This window comes from Ptychodera flava, chromosome 19 (assembly GCF_041260155.1).
Source record: "Ptychodera flava strain L36383 chromosome 19, AS_Pfla_20210202, whole genome shotgun sequence".
NCBI lineage: Eukaryota > Metazoa > Hemichordata > Enteropneusta > Ptychoderidae > Ptychodera > Ptychodera flava.
The window spans coordinates 20457245-20481634 of record NC_091946.1 but is presented as its reverse complement, the minus strand read 5'-3'; the positions used below and the strand labels follow the sequence as shown (position 1 = coordinate 20481634).

The 24390-nt window shown below is 36.5% G+C and overlaps 1 protein-coding gene across 1 annotated transcript; it reads right to left on the bottom strand.

Annotated features, from left to right (window-relative positions):
* Window positions 1–44: 44 nt before the first annotated feature.
* On the bottom strand, window positions 45–23549 carry LOC139118080 (ATP-binding cassette sub-family C member 5-like). The gene is made up of 18 exons (XM_070681375.1): window positions 23299–23549; window positions 22658–22805; window positions 21340–21455; window positions 18181–18288; window positions 17714–17956; window positions 9599–9796; window positions 9238–9441; window positions 8305–8547; window positions 7094–7246; window positions 5364–5671; window positions 4797–4983; window positions 3982–4071; window positions 2655–2844; window positions 2100–2259; window positions 1750–1836; window positions 1227–1332; window positions 692–856; window positions 45–246 (listed from the first exon to the last, which is right to left on the bottom strand). The coding sequence occupies exons 1-18, from the start codon at window positions 23482–23484 to the stop codon at window positions 145–147; spliced, it is 2994 nt and encodes a 997-aa protein (XP_070537476.1). The 5' UTR covers window positions 23485–23549; the 3' UTR covers window positions 45–144.
* Between the last annotated feature and the right edge of the window lie 841 nt (window positions 23550–24390).

Sequence of the window (24390 nt, the reverse complement as noted above, 5' to 3'; positions counted from 1 at the left end):
ATATAATATTATCAGGAACATTAAATAATATTTAATTTCAGGGATCTGTCTCTCAAATGTGAGATTTAAAAGACTGTGAATCCGCCTTTTACTATTCTATCACAAATGAACTTGGTACCTTTTCTAGGTTGACTGTTCAATGATTTAGGCCAAATAATCCCTTGCCTTCTCTGTAGCGTTCATCATTGCACTAAACCAAGATTCAGGGTTGGCAAGCAGGGCAGATGGACTATCATACTCCACCACCTGCAGTGAGAGGATGAAAAGGATTTCATTTGCAGTTAGGTATTAAATGTGATCATTACACTTCATTCTTATCATACTCGGCGGCATTCAAGGCTGACTGATGACTCTCTTAACTCACAATACATATCATTATTTAACTTATTATATCATCATAAATGTCTTGCATCGTAATGGCGTAATTTGAACGGACATATTTTGATGTTGTATTTTCGGCTGCTTCAGCTGTGTTCCCTTAATAACACGAAAATGTATTGACTGTCTCGTAGCATTTCTACTGCTCAAATAACTTCATAAATTTCAACATAGTAGACGACATCTTGTCTAGGAGCAAATTGGGAACTATCGTGCATTTTTGTAGAACACTCGCCTACATGTAATGCCATTTTTGCAAGCTCCCGTATCTTGACATAGTACTGCAAACACCGAATGTCTCATAATTTCTCACCTTTCCAGTATCCATAACCAGTATTTTATCAAAATTCTGAACAGTGTGCAGCCTGTGGGCAATTATAAGCATTGTACAATTTCTAAATGCATCTCGCAGCGTCTGTTGTATGAGACTGTCTGTCTCTGTATCAATAGCCGCAGTTGCCTCGTCCAATATCAAAACCTGGAGAGAGAGAGAGAGAGAGAGAGAGAAGAGAGAGAGAGAGAGAGAGAGAGAGAGCAATTAAAGATGCTCCCTTAAGAGTCTTCGTCACCAAATACCAAATTTTAACATCTTCAGTGTCTGAAGTTTTATAAAGTCACTAACATATTGCCTGCAAACACAGCTCCTCATTTTTTAACAAGTAATGTTGATTACGGTAAGGTTAAAATCCCTCGATGTCTTTGACATGCACGATGAATATGGATCGGAATTTAGCCATTTACCATGTACCTTACAGCTCTCTTATCCCCCCTTTATACAATCGTCCTTTCGTCGACTCATTTTATTGTCTTCGATATAAACCAACATTCAGACTAATTCGCCATGTTACCTTACAGCTCTTTAGTAAAGCTCTCGCCATACAGATCAGTTGTCTTTGTCCAACTGAAAAGTTTTCACCATTTTCGATGACTGGGGCTTTAAGTTTTCCCGGCCCTCAAGGCCACAAACCTGAAAACAAAAATCAAAGTTTTTCAATTTCATGCTAAATTTTGGCACTGTTTACGATATGCAACTGAGGCAAATGCGAATGTCACCGTATTGGTCTTAGAAAGCATTATGATCAACATATGCAATATTCATGATGGCTTAATCAAAGGCAACCTTTTGAATATCAACATATGTTTCCAAGTCGTTTTCACAAAATATCACGTTATTCAATAGAAATGCTACTATTTTCCGATACTTTAAAGTAAATGATACCTTCAAATTAGCATTACGGCGGATATCGCCCTGATTGCATCATTAAGTTCAATTATTTGAAGTATTAGGAAGTGTTCAAGGGAATAAGCCATTCCTTCACAATCTAACATCCATTGCATCGTTTTCACATCAATAGAACGTGCAGCAGATCTTTTCTTACCGTGTCTTTCAAATGAGTTTTCTCCAAGGATTTCCAGGTTTCTTCATCGGAGTATTGATCAATAGGATCAAGGTTATATCTAAAAAATAACAAGTAAGATTCTATGGATGTGATATCGCAGCACAATTACAAAACGAGTCTTTTAGGCCAACTCAAAATATATTTTACAACGTAAGGTTATATTTTGCAAGATTGTCTTTAACTAATTTTTGGAATTTAGTCCGAGGTTTCTGTCAGAAAGTTGCGCGCATTAAGTGATATTTGACAGGCAAAGAACATACAAGAGTTCCGCGTGGAGTGAAGTTTACTAATAAAACCATAAGGAAAGATATTAGCATGTACCTGATTGTCCCAACGAACAACACTGGATCTTGTGGAATGACAGACAACCTTGACCGCAGATCTTGTAATCGTATGTCACTTATGTTGATTCCATCGATGTGGATTGTGCCAGATGTTGGTTCCACGAGACGGAATAAAGACACACCGAGGGATGACTTACCTGCACAGATAATGAAAATAAAGAACGTAAACACAGCTTTATGTCGACGAGGACATGCTGTCGTTTACCAAAACTAGGAGAAAACTTTTCAAAATAGTTGTTTACCGTAATAGCTTCCCACCTCGTCTTCTATAAGTTGAGCAATGGCATGCAAGCAGTCTTAACCGTTTAAATTAAAAACAGTAATGAAGTGTTATTACTAGGTTAGCATACCAAGAGGAGATTTTGCTTTGTGCTCGATTTGAAATTTCTCACATCAAATCAATTAAGTACAAAATTGATTAAAGTCAGCAAGTCAAATTTGAAACATTTCAGGTTACAGTTTCCTCAGTTGTAAACGATTTCGTAGTTCTTACAAGTATGAAAATACATGCCAAAATCCGTGGTCAGCATACCTGCGCCTGTTCTGCCGACAATTCCAACCTTTTCCATAGAGCCTACATTAAACGTGACACCTTTAAGGGCCAGTGGTAGGTTATCCCGGTATCTAATTGCCAAATTCTCTACATGAATTCTACCATGGGATGGCCAGTTATCAGGCGGACGATTGTTATGCGTTTCCAACGGTTCTTCTGTCGTCAAAGTCTTTGTTAATATAAAAGGAGTAAAAAAAATATTTGCTACTTATTTATTATGTCAAATTTCTCACAATGCTGTATAATAATTGTTTTCTTTTTCGTACGACTTTTTGAGTCTTGATTACATCAATATCGTCTCACAATGGAAAAAAATGTCAGATAAATTATTGTAACCAATTTCTCATTCCAGTATCTTAATTGTAAAATGTTTTCCCTGTAAAGGAATAGAATTGGATCCAAGCAATACGATATAAGTGGTACTACACGTACTTAAATAATACAGTGAAAGAACTATGACATGCAAAACCAGAATTTCACACAAAGGAATGAGGCAAATGAAAACACGGATTGCAGATATGTGGTTTCTAGATATCAATATAGTAACAAGCTAATGTCAATTTGATTCCATTCAGGGAAGTAATTCAGTCTTAACTTGCAAATGGGAATAAACACAGAGAGCAAAGACTAATACTAATTACTACTAATAATACTAAAAACCAACACTAAAAACTTAAAATTAATTGATTGTAAAAGATTGCGGGGTATTCTTGATCTTTATCAAGTGTAAAATGTTTCTAATAGAAAGTAGTAGCTCATCCTATTATTCAGCGTTTGATTAAGTGAAACAGAATTGACTAAGCCGAAGTTGAATTTTGGTAACAGAAGGACGAGATAAAAACTGACCTGGTGGGATATTTTGTATGTTGGAAAACAGAAAGAGACAATAACGGTTTTGCGTAGTAAGACAAAAGACCACGGATGAAAATAACTATATGATATTCAAACTGGGTGCAGCTTTTCAAGACATTTGCTCCCTTTGAGATTGGTTCACCTGGGCTTGTAGTTGACAAGAAGGTTATAATTCAAACTCACAAAACCTCAGTTTAATTCAGGTTTTTGAAGACAAGAGATGCATTCAAATATGTGCCATCCTTGATGGTCATAAACATATCACTATATCAACACTCTTAATGAGCATCGTCAAAATAAAAATAAAGGATGTCAATTGTTCAATAAAAAAAGGGCATGATGGCGATTGTTTTTCTCTGCATTGACTTGCTCGGACAGCTATTTGACAAAACCTATTGTTTCCGTAAATTTCGTTCATTGCTATTTTTACACGCAAAATTACACGAAACAGTACCTTCAGATAATGGTAAATTCTCTCGACCGATGTCATGCTTGATTCAGCATCACCCGCTAGGCGGATACCGAACTGAAACTGACCTGTAAACTAATTAAAACGTTAAAGTGTGAGTCAGAATTCTAAATACTTCTTATGCTGTTTGGATTAAGTTATTCATGAACATCTGAGGGATGGTAAATGCCCTCTGCGTTTACATGAAAATGATGCAGAAAAATTTAAATATTCAAAGATTTTCGATGGATTCTGAAATCTAAGAGGCTTTACATTTATACTGTCATATAATTTACTATTGTGATTCAAAGCCCTGTAATTTTATTTTATTTTTTTATTTTTTTTTATTTTTTTTTGCGGGGGGGAGTTAAAATTAACCGATTCATATTTTGCAGCGAAGTTGATATGATTGGATTGGATAATTAGTTTAACTGTATCAATGCTTTTCACCGTATGAACAATAAATAAAAGCTTTAAAACGAAATGAGCCGCAATAAAGTGAGCAGCATACCCCACTGCGGACGAGCATGAACGAAAATTTGACAAACTGCACGAGCACGTTCGCGAATGCTACATAGGACGAATTTTACAGACGTTAAGAGGTTACGGTTTAGGCACCCATTTAAGCAAATGTGTATTACTGTTTTATCATAGCCCTTGCTGACTGTAAATATCTTTAATTTACGTCATTGTGTAGGATACATTTCACCTCAGTGTTGTTATCTCTGAAGTTCACCCGTATTATATTCCACATTAGATGTTGTGACGAATTTTTCACATGTTTGACAATCGAAGACAGTTATATATAAGGTAGTGGTTACCTGTACTGAATAGGACAGTGCAACTCCAACAAGTGTTGGTGAGACCATGCCTCGACTGAGGACTGCCATCAGCCCCGTCAAAAAGGCTGTCATTATGGCGATACTGTCCGGTCGAACACCCGCCCAGCGGCCACAAAATGAAAACGAAGAGAAGGCTACTGTGTTCTCGTCCAGAAGTTTGGCGAACCTTAAGAGGAAACAGAAAGATTTCATCGTCATGGACCGTTATTAAGTGAGGATCGAAGTAGAAGGAGAACTTCATAAACTCCTAAAAGCAAGGTATGCAGCTACTTAAAACACCCAGAAATGACATTGGCAAGTTAATATTCTACATGAAGTGGAGTAAAACGATACCCTTCAACGTGAAGTAAGTATAAATAAAATTACTTAAATTACAAGTTAAGACCATTAAAGCATAAAATAAAACATTCAGAATCGGCTTTTTAAAGGTTTTTTTTGCAACGTAAGCGATCGTTTGCCACAAGTATAATCGAAGAAAGGAACCAATTGACTAGTATAATAAACAAAAGATTAGAGAGAAAAAAAGGCTATGGAAACCAATCTGACTTTATCTTAAAATCTTCTTCTCTTTGGTAGGCATGAATCGTTGGAAGGCCTTGCATTGTTGAAGTGACGTGAGAGAACCATGGTGATCGGGTGATGCTATCCAACCGTCTGCAATCACGCATTCCATGATGATAATACTTGAAGGTGAACATGATTATCACTGCGAATGGTATCAAGGCAATAAGGATCCATGGAAACACGATCAGTATCGATACACATGAGAAAAATGCGGTGGTCATATAGACGAGCATGTCTTCTATTGCTCGTGGCAATGAGACATCAACTGAAAAAGTACAAAGAACATCTGGTCAACCATGAAAGCTGTCACATTAAATCTCCCGCTTACAAGGAATGTGATGGAACGGGATTAACCTGTTCACTTACGGAAGTAAACAGCATATTATTGGCAGGACAAAACGTATAATCTGCAGTACTTCTTAACATCACAACTTTTGCGGATTTCGAACTAAAGGAGTTTGATTTACACGATTACTATACAACCAGCCGTAAATATGTTGCTGAATGCAGCACAGGGCAATGCGCGTAGATTAACTTGATGTTGATTCCATTCACAAAATTCAAACACAAATTGTTGACACGGATGATTTTGTCTTTTACGGGGGTTAACCTCTATAGAAGTGTGCATCATTATTGGTTGTTCTATGCCAGCTGAAAACACGCTTACATTACTGTACTCTGTTAAATCACTCATCTGTCAACGTGCAAAAGTCACAGCGAGGCAATTGCTCTACTAACATGTTGCAATGACTAGTGCTGTTGTAGCTCTCGCTCGTTATGTACATGTGTGACATATTTTAAACATTCAAACACCGAATTTCTTTATGTAAACAGGTCTGTATTTCCAAACTCAAAATATAGCTACCAAAAGACAAACTCCAAAACAAAGGAACCTGAAGTCGTTTACATGGACTGGAGCTTTATGGACAGTCACTTCCATTTGTAATACAACGTGGTTGTGTTAGATTTTTCGAATTGGAAGAGTCCGCCATATACAAAGGCCTTAGTCGTACTAGGAAGTGGTCTAATATAATTTCAGTCCACCTTCATCCTGGTCCTTTGAGAATCTCTTGATAATTCTGCCTGATGGAGTAGTTCATCGGACTTTGGAACACCTTCTTAAGCAGTTGATCATGTGGATTACTTGATGAATTGAAAGTCGCCTGTAACATAATTGCCAAGATCCAGTTCAATTGGTCATTCTCTTATTTTCACAGGCTATAAAATGCTCGTAATATATAACATTGCAAATGAAAGCATGAAACGTATATATGTATATTTACATGTGTTGTGTATATATATATATATATATATATATATATATATATATATATATATATATATGAAACATGGTTATTCACATGTTTCCTCTGCGAACTGTCACTGTAAAGCATTTAGCAACCAGGAAGAACATAATGTCATTGAATGTCATTGTGCCTTCTAACACAGGTGAATATACTGCTCGATGTCAGATGCAATATAATGACACTTTCCAGACTCCTAGCATTGAGGAAAGCACATCCAAACTTTGCAACTCTTAACCTGAAGTCGCCACACAGATAAGCAATGCTGTTGTAACGAAATACCATGAACAACTATAAAAGACTGTTAATGAAGTCGCTTTAATGCGACTAGTCACATCCCAATTTATCAAACTTGTTTTGATTTCATATATCGAAATGTCATGTTCATGGAAGGCCATTGGCACTTACTTTAACATAAGCCACACATCGGAGAACAGTAAATGGTATTAGCGCAGCCAGTATACCTAAGAACACATACACATAGAACATCATATCTCTATCATCTCGTTCAAAGGTAGTGCCATCTGCTGTCTCGGTACCATCGAATGTAGTGTTTGTTCCCTGTGAAATTAAGAATTCAAAAAGACGTTTCAGACTTTTTGTTTTTAAATCAGATCGATTTTGTTACCCGACTAATAAATTCGGTCCATATTACATAACCTCACCGTTTCCTGTTGCTGAATAATCCAGTATGCCAACCACCAGATGCAGCCTGCGGTACTGCCCATTGCGAGAACGAACAACAGCAAGACCAATAGAACAACTCCATATCCACCAGCCATCTTCACGTAGCAGTGGTAGGTCTTCCAACTAATGCTACCTTCTGTTTGTTCTTCCGCGGTCATCAGCTTGCCTATATCTTATGAACATATTTTCGTTATTATATTGTGAGCTTGTTCACCGACATCGTATGTTATTCGAAGCTTCAAGGTAAGAAATAATTCGTCCATAGCATTTCATCTATATGAAAGGAGTATTTGTCCTGTACGTACAAACGGAGATCTTTCCACAAGAAATAACATTTAATGTTCACGGATGAATTTTTCATTATGACGCCTTTTCAATAATTCGAATTGGTCAGACTTTATATGCCGAACCAAATGTTATCATTTCCAGACGAAAAACGTCATAACACTTATGATTTACACACACACATACACCTTTCCTTTTGCCGGTGTTTAAATAGAATACGTCATCGTTTTAAGAGTTGTTCTTTCTTCACATTTGGCATTGTGCTATATTTTTAATATCATATTCCATACATGGTACGCGTTTAACAAAGCTATGTCCTTCAAGTTCAAATTATACTATGCTAAGACAACCCAGTGATCATATTCACCGTATTACAATGGGAAATCATCGTTGCTATCCTGTGTATTGTAATTTACTGCAAAGGTACGGTGATCTACGGGAATAGTTACTAAGTCATCTTCTTTTTCTTCAGATCTATTTTCCAAAATGCGCTCACTCACCATTAGCTTTCTCTTCACTATCAGAAAACTTCATACTTCTTTCTGTCATCGCCATTGATTGATATCTATTTTGGTTGTCAAATCCTCCTGATTTCGTTAAGCTTCTCTTTTCAAATTCCTTGTAGTGTTCGTCCGTCACATGTTCACGTCTGTGTGACATAATCGTTCCTTGTGAACGTCTGCTTGGCTTGTAATATTTCCTAGGTTAATATCTTTATCGATATCTTTATGAAAGATGCCATCAGCAAAACCGTCTTTGTCTTTATCAGAGTGGAATGTCTTCAGTAACGCGAAGTATTGACCATTAGCTGCATTCAGTTGATGATGAGTTCCGGATTCCAGAACTTGCCCATCCCTCATGACGTAGATACTGTCACAACCACCGAGGTACTAATTCACAGGAATAATTCAAGAATTTAGATTTGTCAAACGCAGTGTGCCTATGTAGCATTTATTACGATTATCAATCTCAACAAATTATGTCCATATGTCTCGGCAAAGTTGTTCGCCCAGACATAAAAGTACATGCAACATTAGAACGATAAAATGTTACTATTTAACTGTTACTGTGTGTTACTGGCGTCGATTAGTGAAAGAAGGGAGGCTCAATCTTACTTTGGATAATTATATGTGCATTTAAGGTAAACACGCCTCGGGGACAGATATTCGGACTCTCAAACTTTTAAAATTCTTTTCTGCTGTACCAGTCGTAGTTGTTCATTTTGGTGTAAGAAAACTTTTCACCAGCTTAGTTTTTCGAAATTCGAAAATTTATTTTTCTCCACAGGAATATTACAGGGATGGTGGTCATTTTGAATTTTACATATCGGTAAATCTTGGGTTATTTGTTTCTCTAGTTCCAAAATTTGCACAGTGACCCCCGACTTTTATTCTTGATTTTGAAAGAGAATGGTTAATAGATTCCTGGTGGAACGTTTGAGCAAACGTTTATGTCTTTCTTTTTCGAGGTGCATACCACATGTACCTTAAGCTCAATATATTTAATAAGCATCTCCGTCATCTTACCAATATGGGTAATAGTCTGTATTTTACTAACAGTAAGTCTGCATAATTGCCTACCTGAAGCTGATGGGTAACGAAAATTATACTTTTTCCTTTCAGGGCGTCCTTGATGTAGTGATTGAAAATATGCTGTCCAACCTTAGCATCCACTGCACTCAATGGATCATCAAGAAGATAGATGTCACGATCAGCATAGAGAGCTCTTGCCAAACTGACCCTCTGTTTCTGACCACCACTTAAGTTTATACCTCTCTCCCCAATCTGTAATTTCATCAGCAAAATTTAAAAAGATAAAAGGATAACTAAAGCATATACTTATGGTTAAAGAGAATGTACAAACACTGATACACTGACTAACATTGCAATACTTTTTGCAGTTTTATTACGTGATCTAGTGCACTTTAACATATAATCGTACCTCTGTGAGATCTCCACTTTGCAGCATCTTTATGTCTTCCTGCAAAGCAGAGGCATACACAACAGCTTCATAGCGTTTCTTTTCATATGACTTTCCGAATAAAATATTTTCTCTCAGCGTATCATTGAATATCCATGCTTGTTGAGACACATAGGCCATGGTGCCGTCAATCTTCACTTCCCCGGATGTCAATGGCATCTGTGACAAAATGGCTGAAATAAGGGTCTAGTCGGAAGGTAGGGTTCCCATGCACCCCATGGATGTATTTTTTTAACCTACATTTTTGTAATCCTTAGGGTCTATATTTAATGAATTTGATGTTCCAAAATCAAATAGTGTCCCATGGGGTTCATTTGACGCCATCTTTGCCGCCATCTTGGCCGCCATCTTGGATTTCAACAATGGGTAGGGGTCACGTATTTACTGCTCGACTGAAACAGAAACAATACAATACTATAAATGTTACATTTTTAGAAAGCCAAGATTATGGCCTTTTCATTGATATATAACGTAATAGGGATAAATTAATATTCGAACGTCGATTAGACTTTATATCGGCCATTGACCACAAATCGTAAAATTTGCTAAATTTCACACCAAATAATTAAGTTCCCGTACCCCCAAACCATTTTTCATAAGGTATTTATCTATTTTTGAAAGAATCAGTGCAATAAACAAGAAAAACAACATTAAAAGTATGTGTCTTGAGATTCAGTGGGTGCATGAGCTTGTTTTCTTATTACACGGTATGCCATATATCCGTGTGTAACATAAGGGGTAGGGGTAATGTTTCCCTTTCTGTTTCGAATCATGATTGATAAAACCATAAAAATATAATATTTTTTGAAAGTGCTGCATCAGACCTTTCTAAAAATATATAGATTTATGGAGAAAAGTTGCATATGTAAAAGTTACAAAGCTTAAGCCTTTCAGTTTGTGTCAATTTTAAGTGATTTGATTGACAATATGAACAAAACAGTTAGTCAGTTAGCCAGGTATCGAAATTATCCCCTCTCAGACATTTTACCAACTATGATTTTCTGTTAGCTAGTATTCTCAGCTGTCATAATCTGCTTATTTTCCATTTAACTGATGGTGTGTAAGAGTGTAACGACTTGTTTGTGAAGGGCTGTCACGCCCTCAGTAGTAAAATAGGAATGGGTTAGGGGTAACATATTTACCGCTAGTCGGAAACAAAAAGAACCATAAACAATACATTCTTAGAAAGCCCAGATAATTCCCTTACCTTTGGTATACAACTAAATGGGGATAAATCAATATTCAAACATCGATTAGATTTTATATCGTCCATGAAATGTAAATTGTAAAATTTGCTTAATTTCAAACCCAATAATTAAGTTCATGTTCCTCCACACAATTTTACAAAGTATTTAGATATTGTTTTAAAAAACTTAATGCAATAAAGAAGAAAAACAATGTTGAAAGCGTGTATATCTTGGGATTTAGGAGCATGCAGAATATGTAGTATGTCACATACCTCTCTGTAATAGACTTACGGTTTGCTATGCGTTGAGGAAGAGAATCCTAACAAGAGTAAACCGTAGCTTCTAGCTAATTTTTGTGTCTTGTGCTTCGTGTGTTGTTTGTGGAGTCCCTGTGGACTTGTGTTTGAATTTATTTTTCTGAGTTTTTTCGTCGTATTATGTATCGGAGTCTCATTCTCAGTATGAATTCATTTGTGTCTTCTAGGAGATTGATTCTTTTTGGACCTTTTGATGTTGGAATTAATTTCAAGCCTTTGCAAAGAGCGTTCATTTCTATAATTGTTTGATTTGTGTGAAGAAAGATTCTTAGTAAATCCATTTTTTTGTTGGTCACTGTGTTTCGTTTATGTTTGGTATGTTGTAATATTGTGTTTGAGATATTTTGTTTGTCATTTTGTGCATTTATTTTTGTTTTTTTAATTTTATTACGCTTTCTGTTTCTGAGTGTTTATCACAGTTTCGTGTGTGATCATGTTTTGCCATTGTGTTTCGGTAGTGCTATTTAAACCGGTGTGTGGGGTATAAAAGGCCCCCAACTCATTGAAAATTCTTAATGACACTTGAGTGACACTGGCAATGGCCAGGTAGACCGGTCCCTTAAAATCAGCCTAAACGATTCTCAAACAAAATTATTAGCAAACACCTAGGCCATACAGGTATCCGCAAAGTTTCACAAAGTTTTTTAAAACTACGACGACTTGGGAGAAATCGCTTCTGAACAAAGATAAGGGCCCTCAAAAGGCAGTTGTTCCATGATTCAAACAATTGTCAATCATTCGGTGACGCGCAGAGGTGTAAACTGGTCAAACATTTGCTGTGCACGGCATACGAGAACAATTACGATGTAAACAAACCATAAGTATGCTTAGAGTTATACAGCGGGCAAAGGATGAAAACTTTGTGTAAACTGAAAGTGAACCATTTTCAGACGTGACTAAGCAAGAGGACTATACTGGTAGTACGATGTATTCTTGCGAAAAGCGCGTAAACTTTTTAAAACAAAACTGTAGGCAGAGTCTGTAGTTTGCACCGAGAATGACATTAAAACAACCTTCAAATCATGATGGTATCCTCCATGATCAATTTAATTATAGTCAGTCGAAGAGATCCACGTATTTAACAACTTCAAAATCTACAGTCGAACTTGACGGAACCTAACAGTTGGTTTGGATGTATATGGTGGCCACGAAACGGTCGTTTTTACACGTGGAAGTGACATGTCGTGTTCGGAAAGCTGGTAAGGTTTTGGCATACCAATTGCTACGAAAATAAACATAACTCGTGATGAGTAGTCGATGTCACCCGCCAAGAAACCGAGCAGCCGACCGTTATCGCTATTACAGGTATCGTGGTACACGAGATTCAAGGAAGTATCGACCCGTACGTAATGCTGTGAATTTCCTTTATTTTCTGATTTAATAGCGATCGGTCATGACGTCGCCGTTTACTTATTTCCTACCATTTCCTGACATGTTCCTCCTTCCATGCTCAGGTGGATACAGTTTAGTCAACATTCATCGGTAATTCACCATACGAAATTGCCAATTTCGGGTTATTTGTAATTTTTCTATAAGTTTTTACTTTTTTGATAATTATTCGACTTTTGACGGCGCCAATATTCCGTATGTACATGGCGGTCAGTAGCCGAATCATTCACATAATGAACGTTGATATGGCCTGAAACTTCGGTAAATTCATTCAAGCAAACTCTTGTTTGATTAAGTTGATAGTTTTCCTTTCTTTCTTATTTCGAGTATTTGCCATGGCGTAACTGGAACGAACCACGAAACGAAGGCTGTACGTATCTATATTAGTCCGAGCTTGAGCGTGATCTGAGAGCAAACAGTTCCGCAGATAATGCGAACGATCGCAACCGTTACCAACAGACTCATTATGCAGAGCCATGCCCCAAAACGCCCAACCATGCAAACTTGGCACTGATCATGATCCCAGTCCATTTCGAGCCGGGCTTTAAGGGAAGTGCGGTGGCCTTTGAAAGACCCTTTGGTTTGGTTTTGTACCGTAGTATAGGAAGCAAACCCGACCTATCGTCGTTGCTGTGAATGTTTGTGTTGTTTTTAGCCTCTTTTTTGCCTATTTGAAGAATCGTCTTTGCAGCCTTCCATCCTGCGTTCTGTGTAGCGAGTGTCTTCGATCGCTCTCTTAAGTTTGTGATGTACAACTGTCTTGAGTCCCGGTGCTTTATTGGGTGTAGAGGTAAATAGTTAGAGATCAGGGTAGTAAATTGGTTGCCGCAGTGTCTTTCCAGGTGTTGCCACTTTTGAAGGAATTCAACACTCTGTATTTTGGCCTGGTAAGTATTCTTTAAGGTGTACCTGTAGGCTACGTGGTGCTGAATAGGGGCCACTTAGGTTTCAACACATTCGATACTCTTGGCTTTCACTTATACCCCGTTGTATGAGTAACTGGGATCGGAAATGGGAAAGGCTTAATTAATATCCATCTTTGCTAATATTAATTCTCGTTTGGCTTACAGATGGCCACCTGTACTTGTTTCGGTGAAAATTTGACTTTCAATTGGACAAAAAATTGAGTATGACTTTCTTCTGTGTGTTATTTAGGCCTATGAAAAATATGAAAATTGCATAAATGCAGATGTCAAATATCTCAAATCTTAGATTGTAAGAGATAGGCTAAGGCTTCCCTGTAATCATACAAATAAGTTAAGTGGGAATTTATTGGAGTAGATTACAGTAATCGAAGAGAATGGTTGACACTATAGAAAGACATATCTCGGACTGCAGGGACCTAACTGCTGAAAGAACAGCACAGAATACTTGCCCAATGTGTGAACTGTTCATGTATAATACAGGCAGTACTGTATAACATGGAATGTAAAACATACAAATCAAAGAAGTGGCAAATTTTCTCAACTTTTCACAAAGTTTATATTCCATCATTAACTATTAAACCACTCTTTTTTGGGAGTGGAGATTTAGCCGACTGGTTCTGTCTCAGGCCTCTCAGCTAGGCGACTGATGCCTATGTTGTGGGTTCGAATCATTTGAAAACTATCCGTATTTTCTATCCTGGGTCGGTAACACTGCTGGTGGACAGAATTGTCCCCGAGGTTATCGTTCGCCCAGTTAAAGCGATGAAATTCGTTTCTTCGCTTCGATAAAGTGTGTATGTGCGATGTATGATAGTGAGCATGCGTGCGTGAGTGCTTCACGAACTCTACAACGTGTTGAAAGGTCTCAGTCAGAAAAATGTAACAACTTAGCCGGCTATTGAACCACTCTTTTTTGGGAGTGGAGATTTAGCCGACTGGTTCTGTCTCAGGCCTCTCAGCTAGGCGACTGATGCCGTATGTTGTGGTTTCGAATCCGATTGAAAACTATCCGTATTTACTATCAGGATTAGGATTTTCCCAATCTATAAATAAGCTTTTACTTGATTACACCTTGATTCAGCATGACTAATATGTTGCATTTGCCACGAAACCAGCCATGCCCGTCCCTTGGATCGCGAACAATGCCTTTAACGAAGCTTTTGAACGCTTTTTGTGAATTGTGTAAGAATTTCCTCTCTGTGGAGTATAATGTTTGAAGCCGTTGTCTAGCTCGCTTGACTCTGATGATTATGTTGACTTCTTTTTTCTCAGCTGCTGGTGGCTGATCTAACTCGAAAGTTAGATCAATCTAGTCTCTCTGATTCGATCATGCTGGTAGGAATGGTAACTTCAAGCATTGACCCTAAAACGTCCGTTTTTAGGTCTTTGCTGCAAAGACGTCAGGGTCTAACATTGGTTAAATGTCATCCATGCTAAAAAACTAATGATAGATTCACTCACAAGGCATTTTAAACATTGAGGTGTCAATGGGAATATGAGCCTTTTCAGTCATTTTCTGAGGTTTGTCTCGCCTTCTTATTGCTTGGTGTAGAGAGTGTTTGTTTGCCTTCTGTTTACTATTTATTTTGTTTTTATTTTCATCACAAGTTTCAATATACTGATATAATATAGCGATAAACAACCCCTATAAGTTGGGTACACCACTCGAGCTCGGTTTTGACCATTTCACTCCTTATACACACGAGTGAAGTTCGTGCGTATATGTTGTTTACCGGTCGAAACCGTGTGGTATCCTTTCCAAGTGGTGCTTTATTGCTTATATATCTCTCGCGATACAATTAAAGAAAAGGGATTGATTGTTGCTGCTGTCATATCAACTTAGCATGACGACTATGACATCCAATTTAGTGTTTGTGGGTTTGAAATATATAATTTTTGACATATTATAGCTGTTAACTTCTTCCCTAATTTGAGTTATTGAAATGAGGAAAACGTCTTTTATTTACCACCATTTTAACTTTTTAGTGCTATTTAATGCCCTATAGAGTATTTTTCTATGTTCCTTTTAACAAGTAAATGTCAGTAAAGTAACACAAACTTTTGAGTTTAGGTATTGTCACTGCATAATTTTTGAGTTTACCCCATCAAGCCATATCTTGTTGGAAAAACAACTGCGTTAGTGTTTCAGAGATATGATATTTATGTGGCTTCCTTATTCGCTGCGTTTGGTAGGAGAGGAAACATTACCCATACCCCTATCCCTTAAATGTATATTATAGAGGGATGTACGGCATACCATATATTAGGAAAACAATCGACGCACCCCATAAATCTCAAGATACACACTTTTAATGTTTTTTTACTTCTCTATTGCATTAGTTCTTTCAAATAATGATAAATACCTTGTAAAAAAATTGTTTAGAGGAACATGAACTTAATTATTGGGTTTGAAATTAAGCTAATTTTACAATTTACATTTCATGGACGATATAAAATCTAATCGATGTTTGAATATTGTTTTATCCCCATTTAGTTGTATACCAAAGGTAAGGGAATTATCTGGGCTTTCTGAGAATGTATTGTTTATGGTTCTTTTTTGTTTTTGGTTCCGACTAGCGGTAAATATGTTACCCCTAACCCATTCCTATTTTACTACTGAGGCGTGACAGCCCTTCACAAACAAGTCGTTACACTCTTACACACCATCAGTTAAATGGAAAATAAGCAGATTATGACAGCTGAGAATACTAGCTAACAGAAATCATAGTGGGTAAAATGCTTAGAGGGAATGATTTCGATACCTGGCCAACGGACTGATTGTTTTGTTCATATTGTTCAAACAATCACTTAAAATTGACACAAATTGAAAGGCTTAAGCTTTGTAACTTTCAAATATGCACATTTTCCCAATAAAACTATTCATGCTTGGAAAGGCCTATTCCAGAGCTTTCAAACAGTATAACATTTATATGGTTTCATAATTCATGGTTCAAGGCAGAACGGGAAACATTACCCCTACCCCTTATATTATAATTTTGTTTAAAAAAATAACTTAAAATTGACACAAACTGAAAGGCATAAGCTTTGTAACTTTCAAATATGCGACTTTTCCCAATAAAACTATACATGTTTGGAAAGGCCTATTTCAGAGCTTTCAAACAGTATAAAATTTATATGGTTTCATAATTCATGGTTTTAGGCAGAAAGGGAAACATTACCCCTACCCCAAATGCTGTAATTTCTTTCTTAAAAAATCACTCAAAATTGACACAACTGAAAGGTTTAAGCTTTGTAACTTTTACATATGCAACTTTCTCCCATAAATCTATATATTTTTAGAAAGGTCTGATGCAGCACTTTCAAAAAATGTATCATTTTTATGGTTTCATCATTCATGATTCGAAACAGAAAGGGAAACATTACCCCTACCCCTTATGTTACACACGGATATATGGCATACCGTGTAATAAGAAAACAAGCTCATGCACCCACTAAATCTCAAGACTCATACTTTTAATCTTGTTTTTCTTGTTAATTGCACTGAGTTCTTCCAAAAACTATATAAATACCTAATGAAAAATAGTTTGGAGGTACGGGAACTTAATTATTTGGTGTGAAATTTAGCAAATTTTACGATTTATGGTCAATGGCCGATATAAAGTCTAATCGACGTTCGAATATTAATTTATCCCTATTAAGTTATATATCAATGAAAGGCCAGATCTTGACTTTCTAAACATGTACATTTATAGTATTGTATTGTTTCTGTTTCAGTCGAGCAGTAAATACGTGACCCCTACCCCATTGTTGAAATCCAAGATGGCGGCCAAGATGGCGGCAAAGATGGCGCCAAATGAACCCCATGGGACACTATTTGATTTTTGGAACATCAAAATTCATTAAATATAGACCCTAAGGATTACAAAAATGTAGGTTAAAAAAATACATCCATGGGGTGCATGGGAACCCTACCTTCCGACCCGACTATAAGGGACGACTTTCCGCTCCCAACACTACCACAGACACCGATGAGCTGACCCTGTCAAGATAAAATTGCTGCATTTATCCTTTTCGTTGGTGTATTCATTTCCAAATGTGCTTTTACTACAACCTGTAGTAAATTTCGATGAAAAATGCTATAACATTTGTGCCCTCAAAAAGGATTTTTTAATGATAATGCTTTCCACGTGGTAAACATCGATATGACGGCAATATATTATAGAATAACAAGACATGGCAATAGTTCATAATAAGTTATTGTAGCCTTCATCAATAAGCTATATACTTGAATAATACCTTGTTCAAAGTTAGGTTAATATTAAACAATCCTTTGACACTGGTTGTAGAATTGCAATTATCGGCGCCATCAATATCAGCTTTTGTAGACAGTCGCTTTCCATCGTCGTCTAGTTTTACTCTTTCGTCCCAATTTTGTTCATTATTATCCCAGGCAAATGTCGCTTCAGCAATGTCTATGGCGACACGGTCATCAATTGGTCGGAACTTTTGCGATATTGGCTCAATTGTCTGCAGGAATATCTTTGGAGAAAAATGAAATGAAACCAATAAATTTCAATATTGTTATCCGATTGAAAACTTGACGCTGGAGTGGTTGCAGTGATTATTCACTACTGGATTATTTTATTCGATCCATTGGAATGATGAGCAAATTTACAGATAAGACACAAACTCAAAATATATGCGTCACACAGATCAGCTTTTTTAACATGTTCAAGTGCATGGAAAACAAATAGACTCATTACCTGCATCCTTTTAGCTGCAACATAGGCTTCACTTAACACCTTCATTGCTCTTGGAGCTGAAGTAAGTGCCGATCTCGTAAGGGCAAACATTGCCACTACAGCAAAGGCCTTTAAGTCGAGAAAAAACATTTGTTATCACAGCTTTTATCACGACATGCATTTTTAGCTCACGTGTGTAAACACGTGGCTAATGTCATAGCGATGTCTGTCTGTCTGTCCGTGTGTGGTGTGTGTGTGTGTTAGTGTGTGTGTGTGTCTGTCTGTCTGTCTGTCTGTTTACACGATAACTCAAAAACGCCTGAACTGATTCAAGTCAGATTTGGTACACAGGTACCATGGGGCACTTGCAAGAACTGATTAGATTTTGGTTAGTGTGGCTTGCATATAAATGAAGTTATGCAATATCAAATTTTTCCATACAATGGTTTCCCTATGGAGACGGTAATGACAGTGTAGACATATATCAAGAAATACTGCACAAAATTTCATGAAACTTTTCACAGGTGACAATCTAAGAACATTATGATGATACTGTGAGTGTCATGTCAATTATCTTCTCATTTGCATATTTAATGAACTTTTGTTATTAGTGAGATAACTCTGAAATTCCTGCACCAAACTTGATGATACTTGCAACAAATATTGATCTGATATATATCTAATTATACTTAGAAGCATAAGGCAGTGTCAAGTTAATAATTAGCTCATTTGCATATTTTATGAAGGTTTGTAATTAGACATATAACTCCTATAAAACTTCACCAAATGTGATGAAATTTGCTGCAGATACTGATCCGACTGATATCTAACTGTAGTGTAAAGCATTTAGTAGTGTAGAATTAATTAAGGGTTCATTTGCATATTTATGAACTTTGTAATAAGGTATATATCTCTGAAATTACAGCACCCAAGTCAGTGAAATTGGGCACAGATATTGTTTTGATAAATATCTAATTGTACTGAGAAGCATTTGGCAGTGTCAAGTTAACAAATAGGTCATTTGCATATTTTATGAAGTTTAGTAATTAGTGGTATAACTCCAAAATAACTGCACCAAATGTGCTGAAACCTGCTGCAGATACTGATCCGACAGATATCTAATTTTGGTGTAGAGCATTTAGTTGTGTGAAGTTAATTAAGGGTTCATTTGCATATTTAATGAACTTTGTAATTAGTGATTTTACTCCAAAATTAAAGCATTAAATTTGATGAAACTTGCTTCAGATGTTGATCTGATAAATATCCAATCGTACTGAGAAGCATTGAGCAGTGTCAAGTTAATAATTAGCTCATTTGCATATTCCATGAAGTCTTATAATTAGTCATATAACTCCGAAATAACTGCATCAAATGTGATGAACACTGCTGTACATACTGATACGACAGATATCTAACTGTGTTGTAAAGCATTTAGTAGTATAAAGTTAATAAAGGGTTCATTTGCATATTTAATAACTTTGTAATTAGGTACATAACTCTGAAATTTCGGCACTAAAATTTGGTGAAACGTGCTACAGATATTGACTTGATAAATATTTAATTGTGTTATGAATCATTGAACAGTGTCAAGTTAATGTAGGGTTTATTTGCGTATTTAATGAACTTTGTAATAAGTGATATTACTCTAAAATTACAGCATTAATTAAATCAAACGTGCTACAAATGTTGATCTGAAGGATATCTAATTGTCCCATAAAGCATTGAGCAGTGTCAAGTTAATTGACAGCTCATTCGCATATTAAATAAAGTTTTGTAATTACACTGCATGAAAAGCCAATAATACTTACTGTATTTGCATGGATTATTGCCTGTATTTTAGCTGAAGAGTGCATATACAGATGAATACAGTCAATAATCCATTGCTTGTATTCAGCAAGCCTGTATTCATGTGGATTCATGTGAATTCACGTGTATTATTCTATAATACAGTCAACTCATTAATGTGAATTTATCTGTATTACTGCGTTTTCATGCAGTGTTAGTGATTAAACTCTGAGAGTACTGTGCGAAGTTTAAAAAAATACCTGCTACATATAGTGATAACATATATCTCATTGTTCTGTGAAGCGTACTACTATTAATGAACCTGTTGTAAAACACGTGAGCATATTCAGTTCATATCTGGTTCTTGAATGTATCAGGCATTAACAAATTTAACAGCCACGATTACTCCTTACATTTTTATTGTAATCCGTTGAAAATTGTTTGGTTGAGATTTGGCCATCGCGTACATAACATTATTTTTTTGTAAGATACTTATATAACAACTTATTGTTGACAGAAATTAATGAAATTCCACATTGATGAAGCGGTACGGTGAAGAAGATAATATACATTATTTACTTAATGCAGGGGTTTTGGGACGGAGAACAGATGGTCATTTGTCGAACGGCAGGAATCTGCCGCATAGTCTTTCAAACATATGCATTCAACTAATGATGCTTATAGTATATTCGCAAAGGCGCCTAAAAGGGTAGGACATTCATCAAAAATAGCAATACCAATGTTATCCATTAATACATGATGTCGCATTGAATATTGAAAACAAAGGAGTGTTGTCACTGATAACTGCGATTGAAAGACGCGTAATGATTCACACTACATGTCGACAAGAGAGAGACGAAGACAAAAGCAACTCGCAACTCAAAAGACTTTTGGGGCCACTAGCCAAGAGCGATATCGACAGTAGAGCAGATAGCTTTCCACAACCAAAACCAATATTCAGCAACAGTGCCGACAGCACATAATCTACCAATTACAACAATGCAGAAAAGTTTGATACAATTTTTAAACTGGATGAAATAAGAGAAAATTGAACACAAAAGATCGGCGCTAAAATAGTTCCGGTATTTTGGTTTAATCGGGACTGAAAACCATGGAAAACAGGAAGCATAAGGTTAACAGGACCGATAAATTTCCCAGGTGTTACGGTCCAATCAAATGTATCGATTAGAGTCCAAATAGAAGCATTGAAGAATGCATAACAATGAGGGATAGACGAATGCAGTATCACATGTATATCTGTCACAGTCACGCTTTTACAACGGAGGACTCACGGAAAATAATAAACCCCTAAAAATGTCATAGATTGGACCTATCAGGTAGGGTAAAACTTACCGAAGCTGCATTTAGTTAATTTCCCATGGAAATGTGAATCACAAATGGCTTTCCATAGACAACTATTGCAGTACCTTGTATCACTGCATTCAAGGATGAACTAATGCTCTCCACAAATCCAGCGTGTTGAAGGATTTTCTTTTCCTTTTGTCTTATTCCTACATTTAAAATCAATATTAAACTCTCAGGAAAAGAATCGAAAAAGTAGAACACTGAATAGGAAAAAGGACGAGTTGGAGTGGTTTTACAATGGAATCATCACCCTTTTCGTCGGAAATTTGTCAATGTCACGAGGCCGTAGGCCGAGTGATGCTTACAAGCTTTCAACAAAAATTTAAGGTTTTTATTGTAAAACCACAACAACGAACGTCATTTCCAACATATACGACAAGTATTCTCAATTTAAATATCAAATTGATCTTTCTTACTAATGTCGGGTAAATGGCAACACGGTGAACAACGATCAATATTAATTCAAATATTGCATATGAATCAGTGCCGGCTAGAGAAGGAAACATGTGCATCATTAGGAATGCCTTTGTTCGGATTGATCCGTTAACAATCACACCTTGTTGTATTAATTATCTGTACACGTAAACAATTCCCAACTTAATTTAAGTCAAAACTCTCGTATAGGATAGACATGATATACTTCTCTGACATTTCGGAAAGTGAAGATAACAGTGTTAATGACATTGACCGGTATATTTTCCAAATTAACATTTTTCAAGTTTGATACTGTCTCCATAAAGCAAGATTTGCTGGAAGATTTTAAAACTTAAAAGTACAGGAACCGCTCAGTTTTTCCGAGCCAGTTAGCGTAGAGAAGATAACTGTGATGTGACATTCACGTGTACCAAGAAATATTAGGTATTACAGTATTATAGGATTCCTAGGATCGCAGCAGAATTTAACTTATGACTTGTTTGGCAGTGAACATCAGAGGATATCATATTTTGACACCAGCTGAAGCAAACACTTCAAAAAAAATCAGAGTAACCCAACATAATAATAAGTTATATAATAAGATATATATATATATATATATATATATATATATATATATATATATATATATATATATATATATATATAGTTTATAATATTATAGTAAGTTTGTCCAGAGAATCGTAATAGTATGTTTGTTTAAAAAGAAATCAGGACCACAATCATTTTCATTTTATAGGTACTGATTGTTTTTGATAAAAAATTGCATGCACAATCGTTCTGCGGTATTGTGGACTGATGTGTTCGTTGCTGAGACGTTTATACAAATGTAACAATAATATCGACCCTACATATATTGGTAATAAAGAAACACATTCTGATCATTTCAGATTGCCTTAAATAACTACTCTACCTGCAATTTTCTTTGCAAATGGTTTCTCCCATGCATACATCTTGATAAGTTTAATACTCGTGGTCATTTCGTTTACCATAAGTATTCTGGTATCAGTGATTCTAACTGATTTCCAACGTATGGACCCAAGGAGTCGCGAAAACATGGCCTGCCAATGAAAGAGTGGACAAAGGTTCAGTTTTACTAACTACCGGGTGATTTTGATATGACGTTCCTGTTTCTATTTTACTGAAAATCCAATGCCCATATAAGGAAAAATATTTAATCGAAAATTTGTATCAATAATGTGACCTCCTTTCGTCGTAGTTCATTGAGATACACATTTCAGGCACCAAATTGACTGAATTTTCTTGTCGTTAATGTTAGTGCTTGGACATTCGTATATACAAACATGCCTTTAGGCTTAGTCACTCAGAAGATCTGCCTTTGCATTATGTGATTCCAGCTCGAAACACTAAAGAAACAAGGTCGATATGTTCTATTTGGCCGACATACACTTCGCCGATTTTGTATAATTTATCTTTTCGGATGTTACCATTAAGGGAACATAATGCGTGGAAGGATTTTTGTATCGTCGCATAATATGGTTCTTTGTACATGAAACGGAACGGAAGTGAGTGTAACGCAAAATAAGGCATTACCTGCAACGCCCATGTGAGAAAGAACAGAGAGCTTCCGCAAAGAGCCGATGGACCCAAGATGTACGTCGTGTACATCACAGTCAGAAGCAAAATGAAAGGTCCAGTGAAAGCATGTTGTACATTATTGCATGCGTCAACCAAGCGATCTCCGTCATTGGTAAATAAATGGTAATCTGTAAAGTACATAATGTTGTCACTAAAACAACCTTTGAATTATCACCTTTATTGACTTAAATGCCACAAATATGTAAAGCATATATTAAAATTCTACCAAAGGTCCCTGCGAACGACATTGCAAAACTTTAAATGATTATGTATATTGTCGCAAAACAAATAGTAGTTGCCCTCTTATCTATGAATGGAATACTGAATAACATAGATATAAACCAGGATAATTAGAGGTTATTACCCAATATCGCATGTTCCTGTGTCGTATAAGCATGAGTGTCATTTGTGCTGAGTCAGACACGAGACGAAGTCGAGTGTCCGACGCAGCACAAATGACACTCATGCTGATACGACACAAGGGACAGGCGATATTGGGTAATAACCGATTTATCATATACCCATGCCCATAATTTTATGGAATTTTACTTATAGAACGAAAAACCTTAAATTTTGAGGCTTTACTTTATTACGCCTTGCGCATAAATATCACAATGTTTATGTGAACAGGCTTCATTCATAAAGTATACGACGAAGATGTCAACATCACGCGCGACATCGCTGCAAGTCGTCCATATCTCAATGACACCCAAGAAGAAAGACACCGGGCAACAAAAATCGTCATAGAGAAGGAACATTTTTAGGTGCAATATGCTATTACAACTTTAACCGATCAAAAACTGCTCAGCTTTAAATCTATCCTGATTTCGATCGTCGTACGGCAGGGAGCTCGCGCGGAGAGGACGCCATTTGTTAGTTTACCCTTAGAGTTGCAATGTCAACAGTCGTCGCCCGCGCGACATCGCTGTCAAGCCACGCGCTCACTGCCTGTTCAGTGGAGACCGTGCACAGTGCCGGCGCCGTGCGAACGGCAGAATGTTTGCTAGAAGTTTACCAAAAAAAAAACATGGGAAAAAATTTCAAGAC

Excerpts from the sequence above, each read along its gene's own strand:
- LOC139118080 (XM_070681375.1), bottom strand. The coding sequence starts at position 23,484 with ATGTACTTTACAGATTACCATTTATTTACCAATGACGGAGATCGCTTG. Across the intron at positions 21,456-22,657 it reads ATTTGCAAAGAAAATTGCAG|GAATAAGACAAAAGGAAAAG; the intron begins GTAGAGTAGTTA and ends TTTTAAATGTAG. Across the intron at positions 8,548-9,237 it reads TCGTTACCCATCAGCTTCAG|TACCTCGGTGGTTGTGACAG; the intron begins GTAGGCAATTAT and ends CCTGTGAATTAG.